Here is an 18,473-nt window from a genome sequence, read left to right as displayed (position 1 = left end):
TCATCTCAAAAAAAAAAAAAAAAATACAATACCAAGGAGAATGAAGTGAAAAAAAATAAAACCACATGCCTTTCCCAGTGCTCTCAGAACCTTACCCACAATCACAGCCAAGAATCCCCAGGAAGAAAGTATTTTCAACCCTAATAGAATTTTGTTCCTAAATATTAGTCCAGAAGAGATTGTACATGCACATATACAACCCCAGAAGAAGGGACTCACCTTTCTCTGCTCTTCTCTAAGAAACCCTATGTACCTTGGAAAATGTCTGTGAGAAAATGGAGGCTCCATCCTCTGTAGGGACAGGAGAAGCAGTTTCAAAAAAGGGAAATGGCTGTCCTTGAAGAGACCCAGTCAATAGCCCTGAAGGTGCATCTCTACCAAAAAGGAAGCCAACTAGAAAAGAAGACTGCCCTGCACCATATGCCCCTGAGCTCTACCCAGCTCCCCTGCATTTCTCTGACTCCCTTTGCTCCTGGTGTGGGACTCCCCAGCATCAGCATGCTCCCTTGTCCTGCCCTTCCTGGAGAAAAGGGGCGTGGGTCGAGGGCTGGGGCAGTGACTGACTGGAGAGCGGGGTGGCCGGCGGGGGTGTCTCTTGGCCCGGTGCTTCCGAGGGTTGTACTTAGCCAGCTGGTACTCGTCAAACTGGGCAAATTTGTCCGTCATGGCAGTACGGAGACAGGCGGGCAGGGGCACCAGCTTATTCTTATCTCCCTCAGCCAGGCTCTGTCAAAGAGAGAGGAGAGACCACTAGAAGCAAGACCCAAACCAACCCTCCAAAACAAAACGAGATCACTTCATGGAGATATGCGAGAGCACAGAGTAGCAAGCAAGTTCCCAGCCCTAGCTCCAAAACCACAATTTCTGTGGTACTGATTTTCATTTCTTCATTAGAAACATGAGGTCCTGGCTGGGCAGGGTGGCTCACCTTTACGCCTGTAATCCCAGCACTTACGGAGGCCAAGGCCAGTGGATCACCTGAGGTCAGGCGTTCAAGACCAGCCTGGCCATCATGGTGAAACCCCATCACTACTAACAATATAAAAATTAGCCAGGCGTGGTGGCGCACACCTGTAATCCCAGCTACTTGGGAGGCTGAGGAAGGAGAATCGGTTGAACCTGGGAGGCGGAGGTTGCAGTGAGCCGAGATCACGCCATTGTACTCCAGCCTGGGCGACAAGAGTGAAACTCCGTCTCCAGAAAAAAAAAAAAAAAGCATGAGGTCCAGAATAAGACCATTTTTTTTTCTCAAACTTTGGTCCAGCCCTTCTCAATCACATTCTCCATGCTGGACAACCCAGCCTAGTGGAGGGAGAAGCTGTCCTGTCTGGGCACCAATGCTGAGGAAAGCTGAGGGGAAACCAAATTGCCTGAGAATTTTCTCCAAGGATGCAGTGAGCATAAGAGAAGGAATGAAGTGAAGGCCCAAGCTCAGGGAAATGAGCACCATACCTGGTAAAGCTCAGCCACCTGGATCCAGTCAGAAGGCAGCTGGACAATGGCACAGAAATATCGTCGCAGGTGGGGGCGACACGCCGGCAAGAAGGCAGCAATGGCCAAGATTTTATTGGCCACATTCCGGACGTTCAGCTGCTGCCTGGCATACAAAGATGCCTAGGACACAGGGTGAGAGGACTAGAATCTCAGTCACTCATCCCGTAGCTTTCTGCCCTGAACTTACTTGCTGATTGAGTGTGCCTGTATAAAACCTTTCCTGAGCCCTCCACATTGTCCACAAAATACGAAGCCCAGGCCACCTGACTTGGCATTCTAAGTCCTCCATACTCTACCCCTTACTCAACTTTCCAGCATGTCTTCTTCTGAGTCTACTGACTGCCTTGCAAGTCAACCAGGCCTTTTCCTTCTTTGAAAGACCTCCTGCATCAATAGCTATCAAAAATTTATTCTGGGTTCAAATCATTGATTAAACCTGCCATTTTCCAAAGCATCATAGAAGATATTTCCCACCGCGCTCTTCTTTGCTTCAGAAATGTTCACTATCTAATATTCCAGCTGTATTTGTATGATATTTGGAAAAGTATTTTGCTTCCCTAACAATACTATAAGCTCCTTGAGAGAATGGGTACTTACTAAACAAACCAAGTCTAGTATACTCTTTCCCCACACTTCACTGAACCACAGGGACTAGGCCGCAGACTCACCCAGAAATCCTTCCTGAGAGAAGCTCCTCCCACCCCCAACATGAGGCTAGTCACCACCCCGCCACACACCATAACCACACTCCCAGTCTACCAGCTTCACACCCCCATCCCCTCCTTCACACCTCAATACCTTGAGGATAAACTCAGGCTCCAGGAGGGCAAGTTCACAACAGATTTCAAAAATGGCAGCCAGGGTGGGGTCAGATGTATTGTTCATGTTTACTTCTGAGACCAGAGTAGAGCACAGCAAGCTCAGTAGAGCCATCTGGGAATTGAGAAAGAGGGAAGAAATGAGAAGAGAGGTAACAAGGACCAACTTAAGCATCCATGCAGACTAACTTACAAAGTCAAGGACAGAGAGAATGCACCCGAGATGTGGAGTCCAATTGAGAACTTACAAAAGGGGATTAGGGCCAGGCATGGTGGCTCACATCTGTAATCCCAGCACTCTGGGAGACTGAGGTGGGCAGACCACCTGAGGTCAGGAGTTCGAGAGCAGCCTGGCCAACATGGCGAAATCCCATCTCTACTGAAGATACAAAAATTAGCCAGGCATGGCAGTGCATGCCTGTAATTCCAGCTACTCAGGAGGCTGAGGCAGGAGAATAATGAACTCAGGAGGCAGAGGTTGCAATGAGCTGAGATTATGCCATTGCACTCCAACCTAGGTGACAGAGTGAGACTCCATCTCAAAAAAAAAAAAAAAGAAAAGAAAAGGAAAAGAGAGAAAGAAAGGAAAGAAAAAAAGAAAAGGAAAATAAAAGAAAAAAGAAAAGGGGATTAGGAAGTGAGAAATAAGAGCTAGGTTGTATCCGTACCTTCCCCTTCCAACTGGGGAGGGGACCTGGTTCAAGTACTCCACCACCAACCTCCCCTCCACACCATTATTAACCTTTCCCCAACTCTTGAATTTTTACCTTCTTTTCCTGAAGGACGTGGTCAGTAGGCTCTGGATGAGATTCAGAGTCTCCAGAGGTGAGCTTCACAGCCAGATCCTCCACCTCCTCCTCCTCTCCCAAGCTCAGACTATAAGAAGGCATTTGGGTCTCTGCCCCTTTCTTCTCTTCTGAATCAAACCAACGACCCTGGGGATAGTAGTGGCAGTTATGAATCACAGCAGGTATCCACAGCCCCTCAAAGCCAGATGGATCTGAAGGCAGCATCAGGCCACGGGAAAAGTCTACATCTCCATTAATAGCACCTCTAATGTTCTCTCCCTTCACACACCAGCACTGATGTGTCCTGTCTGACTTACTGCTCTCACACACCACCTTGCTCTACTCAACCTTCAGAGCCTTCGCCCACATGCTTCATGATCTGCCCCTGCTTTCATCTCTTCATTGACGTCACAACCTGGGAGCATGGGGCTCTTCACACATCTTTTAGGATATTAGTAAGATGTTTTGGGGGTCAGAAGAAAAGGGCAAAGCCCCATATTAATCCCCCAGCAGCCTTGGGCTGCTTAACCACTCTGAACCTCAGCTTTCTCTCATTCACTACCACCTATCTGATAGGGCCACTGGGAAATTAAATGGAGTGATATATGTACGTATGACTCTTTGCAAAATGCGAAGCCCTAAATCAATGTAAGATGGCAGCAGTTGTAATCCTGATAACAACCCTGTGAAGTAGATTTTCATTAAATTCATTTTAAAGGTGAGGAAATTAAAGCTCTAAAGGGTTAAGAGGTTGCCCAAGGTTGCATAGTTTGTAATTGGCAGAGACAGAAGAGGGTTCAGATTAGCCTTGTCCCTCAACCCGAAACACAAGTATATACAGAAGCAATGTGTGTCTATCTAGTGATTCTGAACTGTATACTAAATGTAGGCATGTAGATGTGTAAAACTGGACGTGTATTTGCACACGCACAGACAATTAAGTGGTCTCTGGTACAGGCCCTGATACGGCTGTTGGAAAATTAATTAGCAGATGTATCTCATGCCTGATCTCAAAAGCACCTAACTGACTCTGCTATAGTAACATTAAGCTGGCTCACCTGAACAGAGGCTTCCTAAGGACAGGGACTGTTTTTTGTTGTGTCTTTTGGGCTTTCATTTTTTTGAGACACAGTCTCTCTCTGTTGCCCAGATTGGAGTGCAGTGACACAATCTCGCCTCCCGGTTTAAGCAATTCTCATGCCTCAGCCTCCCAGATAGCTGGGATTACAGATGCGTGCCACCACACCTGGCTAATTTTTGTATTTTTGGTAGAGACGGGGTTTCACCATGTTGCCCAGGCTGGTCTCGAACTCCTGGACTCAAGTGATCTGCCCGCCTTGGCCTCCCAAAGTGCTGGGATTAGAGGCATGAGCCACCGCACCCAGCCAGGACAGGAATTGTTTTTGATCTATTGCACAATATCTCCAATGTAGATATGCAATAAAAGTAATGATGCCAGTGAAGATGGTCCTGCAACAAAAGGCACCTTAGGAGACGTTCTGAGGAGAGAAGATAGCCAGACACAGAGCAGCACAGAGGGAAACTGAGACACTGAAAGCTAGAGACAAGAGCATACAACAGACATGGCTGGAGTCAAGATGAGTGCCTGGAGCTATTACCAAGGTTGCTTCCTGAGCTGTCTCTGTGGCAGAGATGGATTTCAGGGCTATAGGGCAGGTTGAAAGGTCTAGTCCCTTAGAGAAATGCTGAGCCCTCCAACTTGGAGGCTCAGAGAGCAGGCAATTGCTGTTGTTCACACGGTACAAATCAGCTTGCGTCATGTGAGATATCTGTAGACTCTGGAACAAGGGGCTGGCAGACACAGTGCTCTTTAGACTAGGGAGGGTGGCCAGGCACCGGTTCTCCAAGGAGAGGATGTCTGGGTGGGCAGAAACATGTCCATGTGGTTTCTCCATGGTCTTCAGGTCAGAAAGTGTGGCCAGGCACCGGTTCTCCAGGGAGAGGATGTCTGGGTGGGCAGACACGTATCCATGTGGTTTTTCCATGGTCTTCAGGTCAGGAAGCGTGGCTAGGCACTGGTTCTTCAAGGAGAGGATATCTGAGTGGGTAGATACATGCTGATGTAGTTTCTCCAAGGGCTGTAAGTCAGGGAGCATAGCCAGGCACCGGTTCTCCAAGGAGAGGATGTCTGGATGGGCAGACACATGCCCATGGAGTTTTTCCATGGCTGAAACTCAGCTTGTATACGCCTAGAAGGAGAGAAAGACAGGAGATGAGCACCTGGCTGCACTGAGCGTGTATTTGCATGAGAGCATATCTTCCCCACAGCCCTCCTGATAATGCCAATGATTTGTGGGTAGAAAACAACCAATGTTGTTTTTCCCAGGACTGGGTTCATCCAGAGAATATTCTAAGAGAGAGGGATAGGGAAAAGGTAAGGCAGAGGTTTAAGAGCAGAGAAATTAAGAAAAGGCCAGTTGCAGTGGCTCATGCCTGTAATCCCAACAATTTGGGAGCTGAGGCAAGAGGATTCCTTGAGCCCAAGAGTTTGAGGCAAGCCTGGGCAACACGGTGAAACCTCATCTCTACAAAGTTTTAAAAAATAAAAAATATTTCTTAAAAAAAAAAAAACAAAAAGGAATGGCTGGAGAAGAAGGGACATGCCTTCTCATAAGAAGGTAAAGGAGACCCAACCCCCCAGACCCCCGCTACAGGACTATAAGTTTGATCCCTACTTAGTAGAGAGGCCTCACAATATAACCTGGACTGTGGGTTCATAGCTCCAGAGAAACAGGTACTTTAATCAGGTTGTCAATATTCACCACCCCAGCTTCCTTGCCTCCTATTCACTCTTTAACCAACTAAATGGGATTCTGTCCCCACCAGTCCACAAGTCCTCTTAGGTAATCAAGGAACTTTTTCTTACTCCCATAAATAAATACATCTTGGCCTTTATCTTATTTCACCCCTCAAGTAGAATATGACATTGTTGAGTACTCTCTCATTAAAACTCTCTCTTCCTTTGCTTTCCATGATGCTACTGTTCTTAAAACTATTCTGGCTAGATCTTCTGAGGGATTCTTTCTCTGCCATTTCTTAACATCAATGCTCCTTGCAGTTCTATTCTAATCCTTTTACATACTTTCCTGGGGTGGTCTCACCCACTATGTGGCTCCAAATGACATTTCTATGCTGGCGACTCACAGATCTATTCCTGGACCTAGATCTCCCTTCTGAGCTTCATATTCACTTATCCATTTGCCCGTTGGACATCCCCACTGGATGACTCAAAGGTGCTCCAAATTCCACAGATCCTAAATGTATCATCTTTCTCCTTCTCATATCTCTGCCCCAAATCCATTCCCCTTCCTTTGCCCCCTTTGCCCACTGGAGTTGGAAGTGAGACAGACTTTACTTTGAATCCTCCTTTACCTTGGGATCTTGGTTGGATAAGATACTTAAATTCTCTGTGTCTCTAGGGTTTTCTCATTTATAAAATTAAGAAAAATGCTGGCCAGGCGCAGTGGCTCAGGCCTGTAATCCCAGCACTTTAGGAGGCCGAGGCGGGCGGATCACAAGGTCAGGAGATCGAGACCATCCTGGCTAACACAGTGAAACCCCACCTCTACTAAAAAAAATACAAAAAATTAGCCGGGCATGGTGGCGGGCACCTGTAGTCCCAGCTACTCGGGAGGCTGAGGCAGGAGAATGGCGTGAACCCGGGAGGCGGAGCTTGCAGTGAGCCGAGATTGTGCCACTGCACTCCAGCCTGGGTGACAGAGCAAGACTCTGTCTCAAAAAAAAAAAAAAAAAAAAATGCCTACCTCACAGAGTTGTTATAGAAATAAATGAGAAAAAAAATATTAGGCACTTTGAGCATTGCCTGGCGCTAAGTGTTCAATATAGAAGCTATTATTATTTGTTATTATTATCCAGTAAACTACTAAATCCTATTGATTCTACTCCCTCAGTGTCTCTCAGATCTATCCAATTCTCTCCATTCCTCCTACCACCACCTTTGTTGAAACCCTCTAATCCATGTGGTGACATACTGTATATAGATTTGTCTAAAGGACCTCCCTGCTAGAGCCAGATATGGTAGCCTGTAATCCCAGCGACTCTCAGAGGCTGAGGCAGGAGGATCACTTGAGCCCAGGAGTTTAAAACCAGCCTGAGCTACATAGTGAGACTCCTTTTTTTTTGAGACAGAGTCTTGCTCTGTCACCCAGGCTGGAGTGCAATGGCACGATCTTGGCTCACTGCAACCTCCGCCTCCCAGGTTCAATCCATTCTCCTGCCTCAGCCTCCCGAGTAGCTGGAATTACAGGCGCCCGCCACTATGCCCAGCTGATTTTTTTTTCTTTTTTTTTCTTTTTTTTTTGTATTTTTAGTAGAGACAGGGTTCCACTATGCTGGCCAGGCTGGTCTCGAACTCATGACCTTGTGATCCACCCACCTTGGCCTCCCAAAGTGCTGGGATTACAGGTGTGAGCCACTGTGCCTGGCGGACTCCTTTTTTTTTTTTTTTTTTTTTTTTAAAGCATGTTTGCTTATTAGCCCACTTGCTAATTGTTTCTCCTTTGTTTTTTTTTGGTTTTTTATTTTTTGCTTTTTGTTTTTTGAAACGGAGTCTCACTCTATTGCCAGGCTGGAGTGCAGTGGCGCAGTCTCAGCTCACTGCAACCTCGACTTCCTGGGTTCAAGTGATTCTCCTGCCTCAGCCCCCCAAGTAGCTGGGATTACAAGTGCCTGCCACCACACCCAGCTAATTTTTGTATTTGTAGTAGAGACAGGGTTTCACCATGTTCATCAGGATGGTCTCGATCTCCCGACCTCATGATCCACCCACCTCAGCCTCCCAAAGTGCTAGGATTACAGGCGTGAGCCACCGCACCCAGCCTAATTGTTTCTCTTTACTGAAATAAAACTCCTTAAGGTAAGGGCTCCTTTGTCTTGCTCCCCTCTGCATCCTCAGCATCACACACAAAAGCCGACTTCCGGTCACCTCCCAGCATCATCTCTCACTAACACCCCGATCTAACTCTCAGCACTCTAAGCTTCAATCATACCAATTTTATTTAGCTTATTAATTGCCAAGGTATCTCTTGACTATGGGCCAGTGCACAGGCAGATCCCTGGAACACTCTTTCTTCTACCAACACCACCCCTCCTTTACAAGGCCAAATGCTACTTTCCTCTCACTCTACAGGCTTCAGTTTCATCATCAACTCCTCCAAAAAGCCTGTGCTGACACCAAGCCCCAGTCTGATTTAGGTGGCCTTCTCCTTGTTTTCACAACACCCATACGTCCCCTATCATAGAGCACATCACCTGTTTGTCTTTCTTCCCAATAGACCATTAAGTTCCTGAGGAGAGAGACCCTTTTAGCCTTGTCAACCATTGTTCCCACAATTGCTGGTCAGCGGGATTCAGAGGCTTTTGAGAATCTGGTAAAAGCTATGGAGATTTTTCACAGAAAAAAAAAAGAGTATATACTGTTTTGTGCTCAATTTTCAGAGTGTCTATGAAGCCCATTTATGGACCTCCCAGGATCTCCATAAACTGAAAATTAGAAACGCCTGCCTAACAGAATGCTTGAATTATACCATCAGGAACCTATTTTCTGGCTGGGTGTGGTGGCTCACACCTGTAATCCTAGCATTTTGGGAGGCTGAGGTGGGAGAATCACTTGAGGTCAGGAGTTCAAGACCAGCCTGGGCAACATAGTGAGACCTCTATTTAAAAAAAAAAAGGAATGTATTTTCTTACTTATTTGGACAAAGGCTAATCTCTCATTCATATGTAAATATTTTGGGAATAATATTGTTAAGTCAACCACCTAAACTTAGTGTGAAAAAGCTTAGGGACAAAAGTACAGAGCACTTCCAAGAAGACCTGAATAACTAACAATCCAGGGCCAAAAAGGACAACAATATCTCGCTGGACGTCAGTGTGACAAACACATAAAAAATGATGGCTTCTGTGCCCAATACACTTTGCTCATGTCGTTGCCCTATATAAGCCCCCAAGGAAAGGAGTGGGGAAACTCAGAATTGACTCAGATTTTTTTTTAAAGAGATCTCAAGCCAAAAATAAACAGAAAAATAAGGACAGTTTATTTGAGCAACATAGTGAGACTGTCCTATCCTTAAAAGGACAGTCTCACTATTTTGCTCATTTTATTGTTTTGCACCCTGGAGTTTTTGAAAGGAGATTCGGCTGAACCACAAATGGAAAGTTAAAGTTCCATCCCCACTTCCATCTCTAGTTCCCTTCTCTGGAAGTAAACATTGCTAACAGTTTTATACTAACAGTTTCACAGTTTCTATGCATATGCAAATACATGCCTTCACCATCACCACTGCTTTTGCTTTTGCTTTTGCTTTACACAAACAGGATCATAAGTTAGACGCTATTCTGCACTAAGTATATCTCAGAGACCTTGCCCTGTTAACACGTTAATACCCACCTCACTCTTTCCTTTTTTTTTTGAGGCGGAGTCTGGCTCTGTTGTTCAGCTCACTGCAATCTCTGCCTGCCGAGTTCAAGCGATTCTCCTGCCTTAGCCTTCCGAGTAACTGGGATTACAGGCGCCCACCACCATGCCTGGCTAATTTTTTTGTATTTTCAGTAGAGAGGGTTTTCACCATGTTGGTCAGGCTGGTCTCAAACTCCTGACCTCAGGTGATCCCCAACCTCCGCCTCCCAAAGTGCTGGGATTACAGGCGTGAACCACCGCGCCCGGCCTCCACCTCACTCTTCAAGTGGCTGTATGGTAGTCTAGCACATTTAAGCACAGTCTGGGTTTCTATTATTACAAACGGTTCTCATACTACCATTTGTTGGTGACAGCCACTGTCCCCTTTCGATGGGCACACAGGGCAAGGAAGTTAAGAGGGGATGATTCTTACGTGGTCTCTCTTCCTGTCCCTCCCTCTCCTTCAGCCTTCTCCTCCTCCTTTCTCATCTCCCCTTTCACGCAGTATACACTCCCTCCCCTTCCCGGAGCCGCCGGGAGGAGCAGGGTGGATGCACCCCAAGCTGAGTCTCGGGTGGTTCCTAACCGGCCCCGCCAGGCACTTCCCACCCAGCTCTCAGCCTCAGAGCCCAGCGCCCTAGACCCAGGGCCAGGGCAAGTTCTGCCTGCGCTCGGACCCTACCTTAGACTGGGGCTGGAAACCCTGGGTGCCTGACCTGGGGCGTCCGATTCCCGCAGCAGGAAGCAGAGACTTCGCTCTGGATTCTGCCAGTGGGAAGGGTGGCAGCCGGGGGAGGAGCCGGATGCGGATCTGAGAAGAGACAGTGCGGGCGGAGACTCTCGGGCCCGGGCGGGGCGCTGCAGCTGCTGGAAGGGCAGGGAGCCGAGGGCCGGGCAAGACGACATGCCAGGGCTGCGACGCGAATGCCCAGGACCCCTGCAGCCTTTTCTGGGGCCCGAGTTTAGTTTGTTATCGTTTCTATTTTTTTCCCTTTCTGGTCCTATTTTCTCCTGTCCCTAGGGCTTCCCCCTCTACCAAATTCGTCTCCTCTGGCTAATTTTCGTCTTTTTTTCTCCCACTAACTCTTCAAACACCGTTTCCTGGAAAAGATTTTAGCATGTTCGCTGCCTAGCTGTACACCTCTCCTTCCTAATATCAAAGACGGTCAGACTCAATTCATCCTAAAGTTCCTTTGAGGAACTCCTTAAAAGGAGACGGAAAGCGGAAAACAACCGCCTGTAATCAAGTGTAGACATCAGTCAATCAAAGTTCGCTGAACTGAGAGCAAGTCCCTCCCCTCCTGTTGATCAGAAGAGAGATCCGTGGATCACACAGAATCTATCTGGAGCCATCCTGAATGATTAATGCTGAACCCTTTCCAGGAAGATGGAACCAGGCTTAGGAAAGAGACAAGTGACCCTTAGGTTAATAATGCTAGCTTCATAAAGACAGGACCAAACATAATAGCAGGAGAAATATGCTTTCTGCCTTTATATAAAGCAGATTAGCTGTCTTCTGGAAAATATCATTGCTTTCCTTAGAGAGGTACCCTTGAGTCTCAGGTAACATCTGAGCTTCCGCTCAGAATTGAGGGCATTCTATCCTCTATTAACTGAGCCAGTACCCCTTTCCTTCCTTAGAAACCTCCATTGCCACCAGTCCCAACACTCCCTGCAATGGTCTTTATGTTTGTGTCTCCCCAAAATTTATATATTGAAACCCTAATCCCAATGCGATGGTATTTAGGGTGGGATCTCTGGGAGGTCATTAGGTCATGGAGTTTAGAATACTCATAAATGGGATTGGTGGCCTCCTAAGGAGAGACGGAAGAGCTAGCTAGCTCTTTTCCCACGATATGAGGATACAAGAAAACAGCCATCTGCAATCCCAAGGAAGACCCTCATCTTCAGAGGCAGACCATGCTGGCAATCTGACCTTGGACTTCCATTCTCTAGAACTGTGAGAAATAATATTTGTTGTTTAAGCCACCCAGTCTACGGTAATTTGTTATAGCAACCTGAACTAAAACATTTCCTTTTTATAACAAATATTTTAAAGCTCTTTTTATTTTCCTGAAACATAATTCGTAAAGAATGTAACTTACCTCCACACACAATTTTAAACAAAAATTTAAAGACAAAAAGTAGAGACAGGGTTTTGCTACTATGTTGCCCAGGCTCTCTACCTCCAGGGCTCAAACAGTCCTCCTACCTTGGCCTCCCAAAGTGCTTGGATTACAGGCATAAGCCACCATGCCTGGCCAAGAAATTAGTAAAATCTCTTAAAGAGATATAAAGGAGTCTACAGCCATACCACCCTGAACGCGCCCGATCTCCTCTGATCTTGGAAGCTGAGCAGGGTTTGGTTTGGTTAGTACTTGGATGGGAGATAAAAGGAATAGTAGAAGGAATATGACTTATAATTAAATACTGTATGTTTAGATATGTAAATGTTTGTGCATGACATTCAAGAAGACACAATGTGGTACTCAGATATATGCATCTCTATATAAAATCACCTGGAATGTAACAGCTACAAATGCAGAATGATACAGGCATTATAATGGCGATTCAAATACCATGAACAGAATTACTGATGTGGTATGATTTTCCAGAATACTAAATAGCTTTTGGCAGATTTTCAAACAAGACAAGGTATGATCATCCCATGATTTTCATGGTAGTTGCATCCCTGGAAAGTTCAGTGTGTATTAAAACTATGCATAAAATGCCTTGTGTTTATATTTAAAATTAAATTATGGTCAGGCACGGTGGCTCACGCCTATAATCCCAGCACTTTGGGAGGCCAAGGTGGGCAGATTACCTGAGGTCAGGAGTTTGAGACCAGCCTGGCCAACATGGTGAAACCTCGTCTCCACCAAAAATACAAAAATTAGCCGGGCATGGTGGCGGCCGCCTGTAATCCCAGCTACTCGGGAGGCTGAGGCAGGAGAATGGCTTGAACCCAGGAGGTGGAGGTGGCAGGGAGCCAAGACCACACCACTGCACTCCAGCCTGGGTGACAAGAGCAAAACTCCGACTCAAAAAAAAAGAAAAAAATTAAGTTAGATCCTAATTAAAACAAGTTTTCAGCTACATGAATGACTGGCAAGTTATTCAAAGTTAAAGATGCGGAAATGTCACTCATTGTGTGGTAGTGTCCTAAACAGTTCCTGAATGTTGAGCTATCCTGGGCCCTACCCATTTAAATGTGTAAAATCATCCTAATTATTGTGAAAGCCAAAAACACCCCATAGAGGGCACTGCCACTCACATCGAAAACCATCATTAGTGGTCTGTTTAGAGGAGAAAGAGAGGAGTTTGGTGAGGGAACACAAGAGCCAGGAAACCTGAAAGAAGGGGTTACGTGAGGTGACCACAGTGGGAGCATATCGAGGAGAAGGAAGTGAGGGGAGGGATTGAAGGAGTCCACACAGGGCCTTTCTTCTGAAGGCCAGCTTTATAAGGCCTCTTCCCCATAGAACATGCCTTAGATAATAATCCCAACCTCAAGACCTCGTAGTCTGTGACTCTCTGTGGGAAACACCTGCCCCACCAGTGAAAGAACAGCATACGCAAGCCCTTCCATCATATTCCCATAAATATCAGACCTGAGAAGACTGGCAATACAGGAGGGAAGGCAACTGGTGAAGGCTTCCTGATTGGCTTTGAGGATCTAGTTTTACTTTCTGGTTTCCTGAAGCAGCAAAGAGATTCAAGGCCAGCAAGGCTTGTACACTGGAACTACCTGGAGATCTTTTAAAAATTCCAAAGTCCAGGCCACACCCCAGACCAATTAAATCGCAATCACCCAGGGTAGGACCCAGGCATCAGTAGTTTTTGAAGTTTCCTAGGTGCTATGGTCTGAATATGTCCCCCAAAATTCATGTTGAAACTCGATCTGCAATGTGATACTATTAAGGGTTGGGGTCTTTAGGAGGGATTAAGTCGTGAGAGCAGAGCCCTTATGAATGGAGTTTGCAGCCTTATAAAAGGGCTAGAAGAAACCAGCAATCACTCCTTTGTTTGCCCTTCCACCTTCTGCCATGAGAAGATGCAGCAAGAAGGTATGTTCTCACCAGACACCAAATGCTAGTGCCTTGATCTTGGACTTCCCCAGCCTCCAGAATTATGAGAAATAAATTTCTATTATCTATAAAATTACCCAGTCTCAGGTATTTTGGTATAGCAGCACAAGTGGATGGAGACATCAGGTGATACTAATGTGCAGAAAAGTTTAGGAGCCTCTGCTCGAGGGTCTCACTAATCAAAGTATGGGATTCTGGACCACAACATCAACATCACCTTGTTAGAAATGCAGACTCTCAGGCTCTACCCCAGATCTACTGAATCAGAATCTTTTAACAATATCTTCAGGTTATTCCCACTCACATTAAAGTTTGAGAAACACTGATCCAGACAAGTGGGGTGGAACCTGAGAATCTATATTTCCAAACACTGCGGTCAGGGCCCAGTGATTTGTATTTTAACAAGCTGTCCGGTTGGTTTTGGTACATGCTTAAATTTAAGAACCCCTGATTAGGCAGGGTGTGGTGGCTCATGCCTATAATCCCAGCACTTTGGGAGGCTAAGCGGGCAGATCACTTGAGCTCAGGATTTTGAGACCAGCCTGGGCAACATGGTGAAACCCTGTCTCTACAAAAGATGCCAAAAAAAAAAAAAAATTAGCTAGGCATGGTGGTGCACACCTGTAGTCCTTGCTACTTCTGGAGCTGAGGCAGGAGGATTGCTTAAGTCCAGGAAGTCGAGGCGGCAGTGAGCTGTGTTCATGCCCTGGCAACCTGGGTGACAAAGCAAGACCCTGTCTCAAAAAATAAAAAAGCTCTGATTAAAACGAAGATTGTTGCTCATCTCTTTTGAAAATTTCTGATTCAGTAGGTAGGTCTGAGATGGAACCTGAGAATTTGCACTTCCAGCAATTTCTCAGGTAATCATGACTCTTATCTCTGATCTGAGGTGAACATTTTAAAAACTATTAATCTAGGATGATTACCTAAACAGGAGCGATAGTTACTACCTACCCCATGGCAGAGGTAGGTAGTAAATAATGCACCTGTCACACTTGAATTGCATATATAAATTTAAAATTTGGCCCAATTCCCAGATGTTCTGTTCCAATCACACAGCCACTGAATGATCCCTAAAGGACATTGCAGCTGTGTCTTGAGGAGCCAGATAAACTATCTCTGCCTTTCAACTGGCAAGATGTTCACAATGTTCAAATTCAGCTTTTCATACCCGTAGGAAGTGCTAGTCATATTGCCAATATTTGCTTCTTTGAGTCATGCTTTCCTAAGTTAGCCATTCCCTTGAGTTGAACCAATCTTTCTTCAGATGACTATCATTAGAATAAATCAGGAGTTTTGCCAATCAAATAACTATACCAGGGCTGGGAAGATGTGCCATTTCCCACTGGAATGAAATCACTTAACTCTCACAGAACCATCTTACATTCCTTATTTGCAAGTTCTTAAAGGACCATTCACTTTCTCCTGCATGTAGGCCTACACCACCTTACTGTTGATCAGTAGCATTGAGCTGCAATGGCCAACTGATGGGTGTAGTATCCAGACTGATTTGTCTCTGGGACAAAGGAGTGCCACCCCCTCAGTCTTCCCTTTTGGGAAGGGTCCTACCACCTGTTAAAATTGCTCACTTGTGGTCAGTTTTCTTGCATGTTCATTGTCCTCCTCTGCTTTGATCAACAAACATCTGCTAATCCGCTGTCAAAGAATAGTGCTAGTACATGGGTAAAATGTATACAACATGCCTTCTTCTCAAGACTTCATCATCTTGTAGAGATAGACACATGTAGAAATCACAAAAATACAAGGCAGATAAAGAGAAGTGCTATAACGGACTAAGAAACAAACTATAGGGTTATATAGGTGAGAGCAAGGATCTCAAGCAACTCCCTGGAGAGATGGACTTTGAACTGGGAAGGGCAGGCCTCTGATAAGCTGGGAGGGGGGTGACCAGTAGGAAGTGGAAAGGCCATTGGTTTTACCTGATTTTTTTCTTCTTTGTGAATGATTACCTTTGGATTCACAGCATATGTTTGTTTGACCTAACCATCACAACTTAAAGCATCACACAAGCCGTGATATGTGGACAAGCACACACTTACTGGATAGCCACTTGTCACCTCAGACAAGCCCTTCTGGGCCATCTGAAAGCAGATTACAAGAACCTCAGTGTCTTCTCCCTTCTGACTCTTCTGAATCAAAACAACCCTGCATTTGGCCTCTGGTCTGTTGACATTTGCCAATATCTTTCTTCATCTTTCTTTTTTTTTTCTTTTTGAGGCAGAGTCTTGCTGTGTCGCCCAGGCTGGAGTGCAGTGGCACGATCTCGGTTCACTACAACCTCTGCCTCCTGGGTTCAAGCAATTCTCCTGCCTCAGCCTCCCAAGTAGCTGGGATTACAGGCACCCACCGCCATGCCCAGCTCATTTTTTGTATTTTTAGTAGAGACAAGGTTTCACCATCTTGGCCAGGCTGGTCTCAAACTCCTGACCTCAGGTGATCCGCCCGCCTCGACTTCCCAAAGTGCTGGGATTACAGACATGAGCCACCATGCCCGACCTCTTTCTTCATCTTTCTTCAAGGACATTCCTCACTGACTAGTCTCCCTAATCAGGTATGGTAATTAAAATAGGCCACAAATTCTTTGCTTCCTCTCCCATTGAGAGGCAGAGTCTAATTCCTTCTTGAAACTGGGCTGACCTGGTCACTTGCTTGACCAATATAATGTGGCAGCAGTTGCATTCTGGGACTTCTGAAGCTAGGTCAAAGGAAACTTGCACTTCCTCCGGGACTCTGGAACACTCCCTTGGGAAGCCCTGAGCTGCCATATGAGTCCAACTACCCTAAGACTGCCACTCTAAAGAGGCCACATGTAGGTGTTTCAATTAACACACTCAACTGAGCTCAGCCTTCTAGCCATCTCCACCAGGGCACCAGACAGGGCACATGTCTGGTGCCCTGGTGGAGAAAGAAGCAGTCTTAAGTCCTTCAGATCAGTTCATCTACCAATTGTCTATTATCAAGTAACTTCCACTAATGACACATGAAACAGAAGAATCATCTAGTTGAAGCCTGCCTAAATTTAGTGAAGTCAGTTACACATAAAATTGTGAGATATGATTAAATGGTTGTTGTTTTAAGTCACAAAGTTTTGGGCAGCAAATGATAACTGGGACACTAGGCCTGCAAAATATAAGACAGTTTACATCAGGGTACTCTGTAATCATCCTACTTTTTTTTTTTTTTTGAGACAAAAACAGTACACCTGATCTCGAAAAGGATTTGAGTCCTGCTTTTGGATGGGATGAGGCAGAGGTAATTGGAAGTAAAATTTGGATCTCAAAATAGTGAACTTGGTGCCGGGCACAGTAGCTCACACCTGTAATCCCAGCACTTTGGAAGGCAGAGGCAGGCAGATCACCTGAGGTCAGGAGTTCAAGACCAGCCTGGCCAACATGGTAAAACCTCGTCTGTACTAAAAATACAAAATTAGCCGGGTGTGGGGGCGTGCACCTGTAATCCCAGCTACTTGGCAGGCTGAGACTGAAGAATTGCTTGAACCTGGGAGGTGGAGGTTGCAGTGAGCCAAGATCACGCCACTGCACTCCAGCCTAGGCAACAAGAGTGAAACTCCGCGTCAAAAAAAAAAAAGAAAAAGAAAAATGAAAAAAAGGCCGGGCATGGTGGCTCATGCCTGTAATCCCAACACTTTGGAAGGCTGAGGTGGGCGGATCCCGAGGTCAAGAGATCAAGACCATCCTGGCCAACATGGTGAAACACCATCTCTACTAAAAATACAAAAACTAGCTGGGCATGGTGGCATGCACCTGTAGTCCCAGCTACTAGAGAGGCTGAGACAGAAGAATTGCTTGAACCTGGGAACGTGGAGGTTGCAGTGAGCTGAGATTGTGCCACTGCACTCCAGCCTGGTGAGAGAGAGAGACTCCGTCCCAAAAAAAAAAAAAATATATAGTGAACTTGGAACATTTTAATGACTTGTAGGAAGAATTAAAAAAAATGGGAATTCAGATAATCAGGGAAGAACTGGAGTACTTGGCTGCAATCCAAGATATGGGTGAAGATAGTATATTACATATATATATATATATATATATATATATATATTTTTTTTTTTTGAGATGGAATTTTGCTTTTGTTGCCCAGGCTGGAGTGCAGTGGCATAATCTCGGCTCACTGCAACCTCTGCCTCCTGGGTTCAAGCAATTCTCCTGCCTCAGCCTCCCAAGTAGCTGGGATTACAGGCACCTGCCACCACCGCTGGCTAATTTTTTGTCTTTTTAGTGGAGACAAGGTTTCACCATGTTGTCCTGGCTGGCCTTGAACTCCTGACCTCAGGTGATCTGCCTACCTCTGCCTCCCAAAGTGCTGGGATTACAGGAGTGAGCCACCACACCCAGCCAGATAATATATTATATATGAAATATGGTTGTTTAAACATGAACTCTGGAGTCCAACAGATCTGCGTTTATTTTATTTTATTTTATTTTATTTTTTGAGACAAAGGTCTTGAAACATGTGCCACCACACCTGGTCCAATGGATCTGCGTTTAAATCCTCCTCTGCTACTGACTAGCAGTGTGACCTAAGCTGTAGAAGAAAATAAGGTTAATAATCTCAACCCTCAATGGGGCCAGAGAGTGGTCCTTGAGTCTGCAGTGAGATCACATGATGCTGATGTGGCAAAGGGTTCAGGCTAGCTTCTCCGTTTGAAAAGTCTCACCTCCTGTCTCATTTTCATAACAATCCCCAGCTCAATACATCCTAATAAGTGAAAAAAACTGTTGGAAGGAAGAACCCACTGCCCCTTTCTCTGGCTGAGCGTCTTTTAAATTCACAGCTATTTGCATTACAGCAATTGGATGTTAAT

The 18,473-nt window shown here is 45.7% G+C and overlaps 1 protein-coding gene across 4 annotated transcripts in view; it reads right to left on the bottom strand.

Annotated features, from left to right (window-relative positions):
• Positions 1–10,327, bottom strand: part of TEP1 (telomerase associated protein 1) — a 39,817-nt gene extending 29,490 nt beyond the window's left edge. The window contains exons 1-8 of one of the 4 annotated variants that reach the window (XM_063698286.1): positions 10,222–10,320; positions 9,531–9,671; positions 4,720–5,310; positions 3,080–3,247; positions 2,293–2,427; positions 1,453–1,614; positions 565–726; positions 220–291 (exon numbers count right to left, since the gene is read on the bottom strand). In XM_063698286.1, coding sequence (XP_063554356.1) covers positions 220–291; positions 565–726; positions 1,453–1,614; positions 2,293–2,427; positions 3,080–3,247; positions 4,720–5,286 — 1,266 coding nt within the window. In that variant the 5' untranslated portion in view covers positions 5,287–5,310; positions 9,531–9,671; positions 10,222–10,320. Of the gene's footprint in view, positions 1–219; positions 292–564; positions 727–1,452; positions 1,615–2,292; positions 2,428–3,079; positions 3,248–4,719; positions 5,311–9,530 lie in introns of all 4 variants that reach the window. The other 3 variants (XM_063698284.1, XM_063698285.1, XM_063698287.1) reach the window with 3 other exon arrangements.
• Between the last annotated feature and the right edge of the window lie 8,146 nt (positions 10,328–18,473).

This window comes from Gorilla gorilla, chromosome 15, assembly GCF_029281585.2.
Source record: "Gorilla gorilla gorilla isolate KB3781 chromosome 15, NHGRI_mGorGor1-v2.1_pri, whole genome shotgun sequence".
Taxonomy (NCBI): domain Eukaryota; kingdom Metazoa; phylum Chordata; class Mammalia; order Primates; family Hominidae; genus Gorilla; species Gorilla gorilla.
This window is presented reverse-complemented; position numbering and strand designations above follow the sequence as displayed.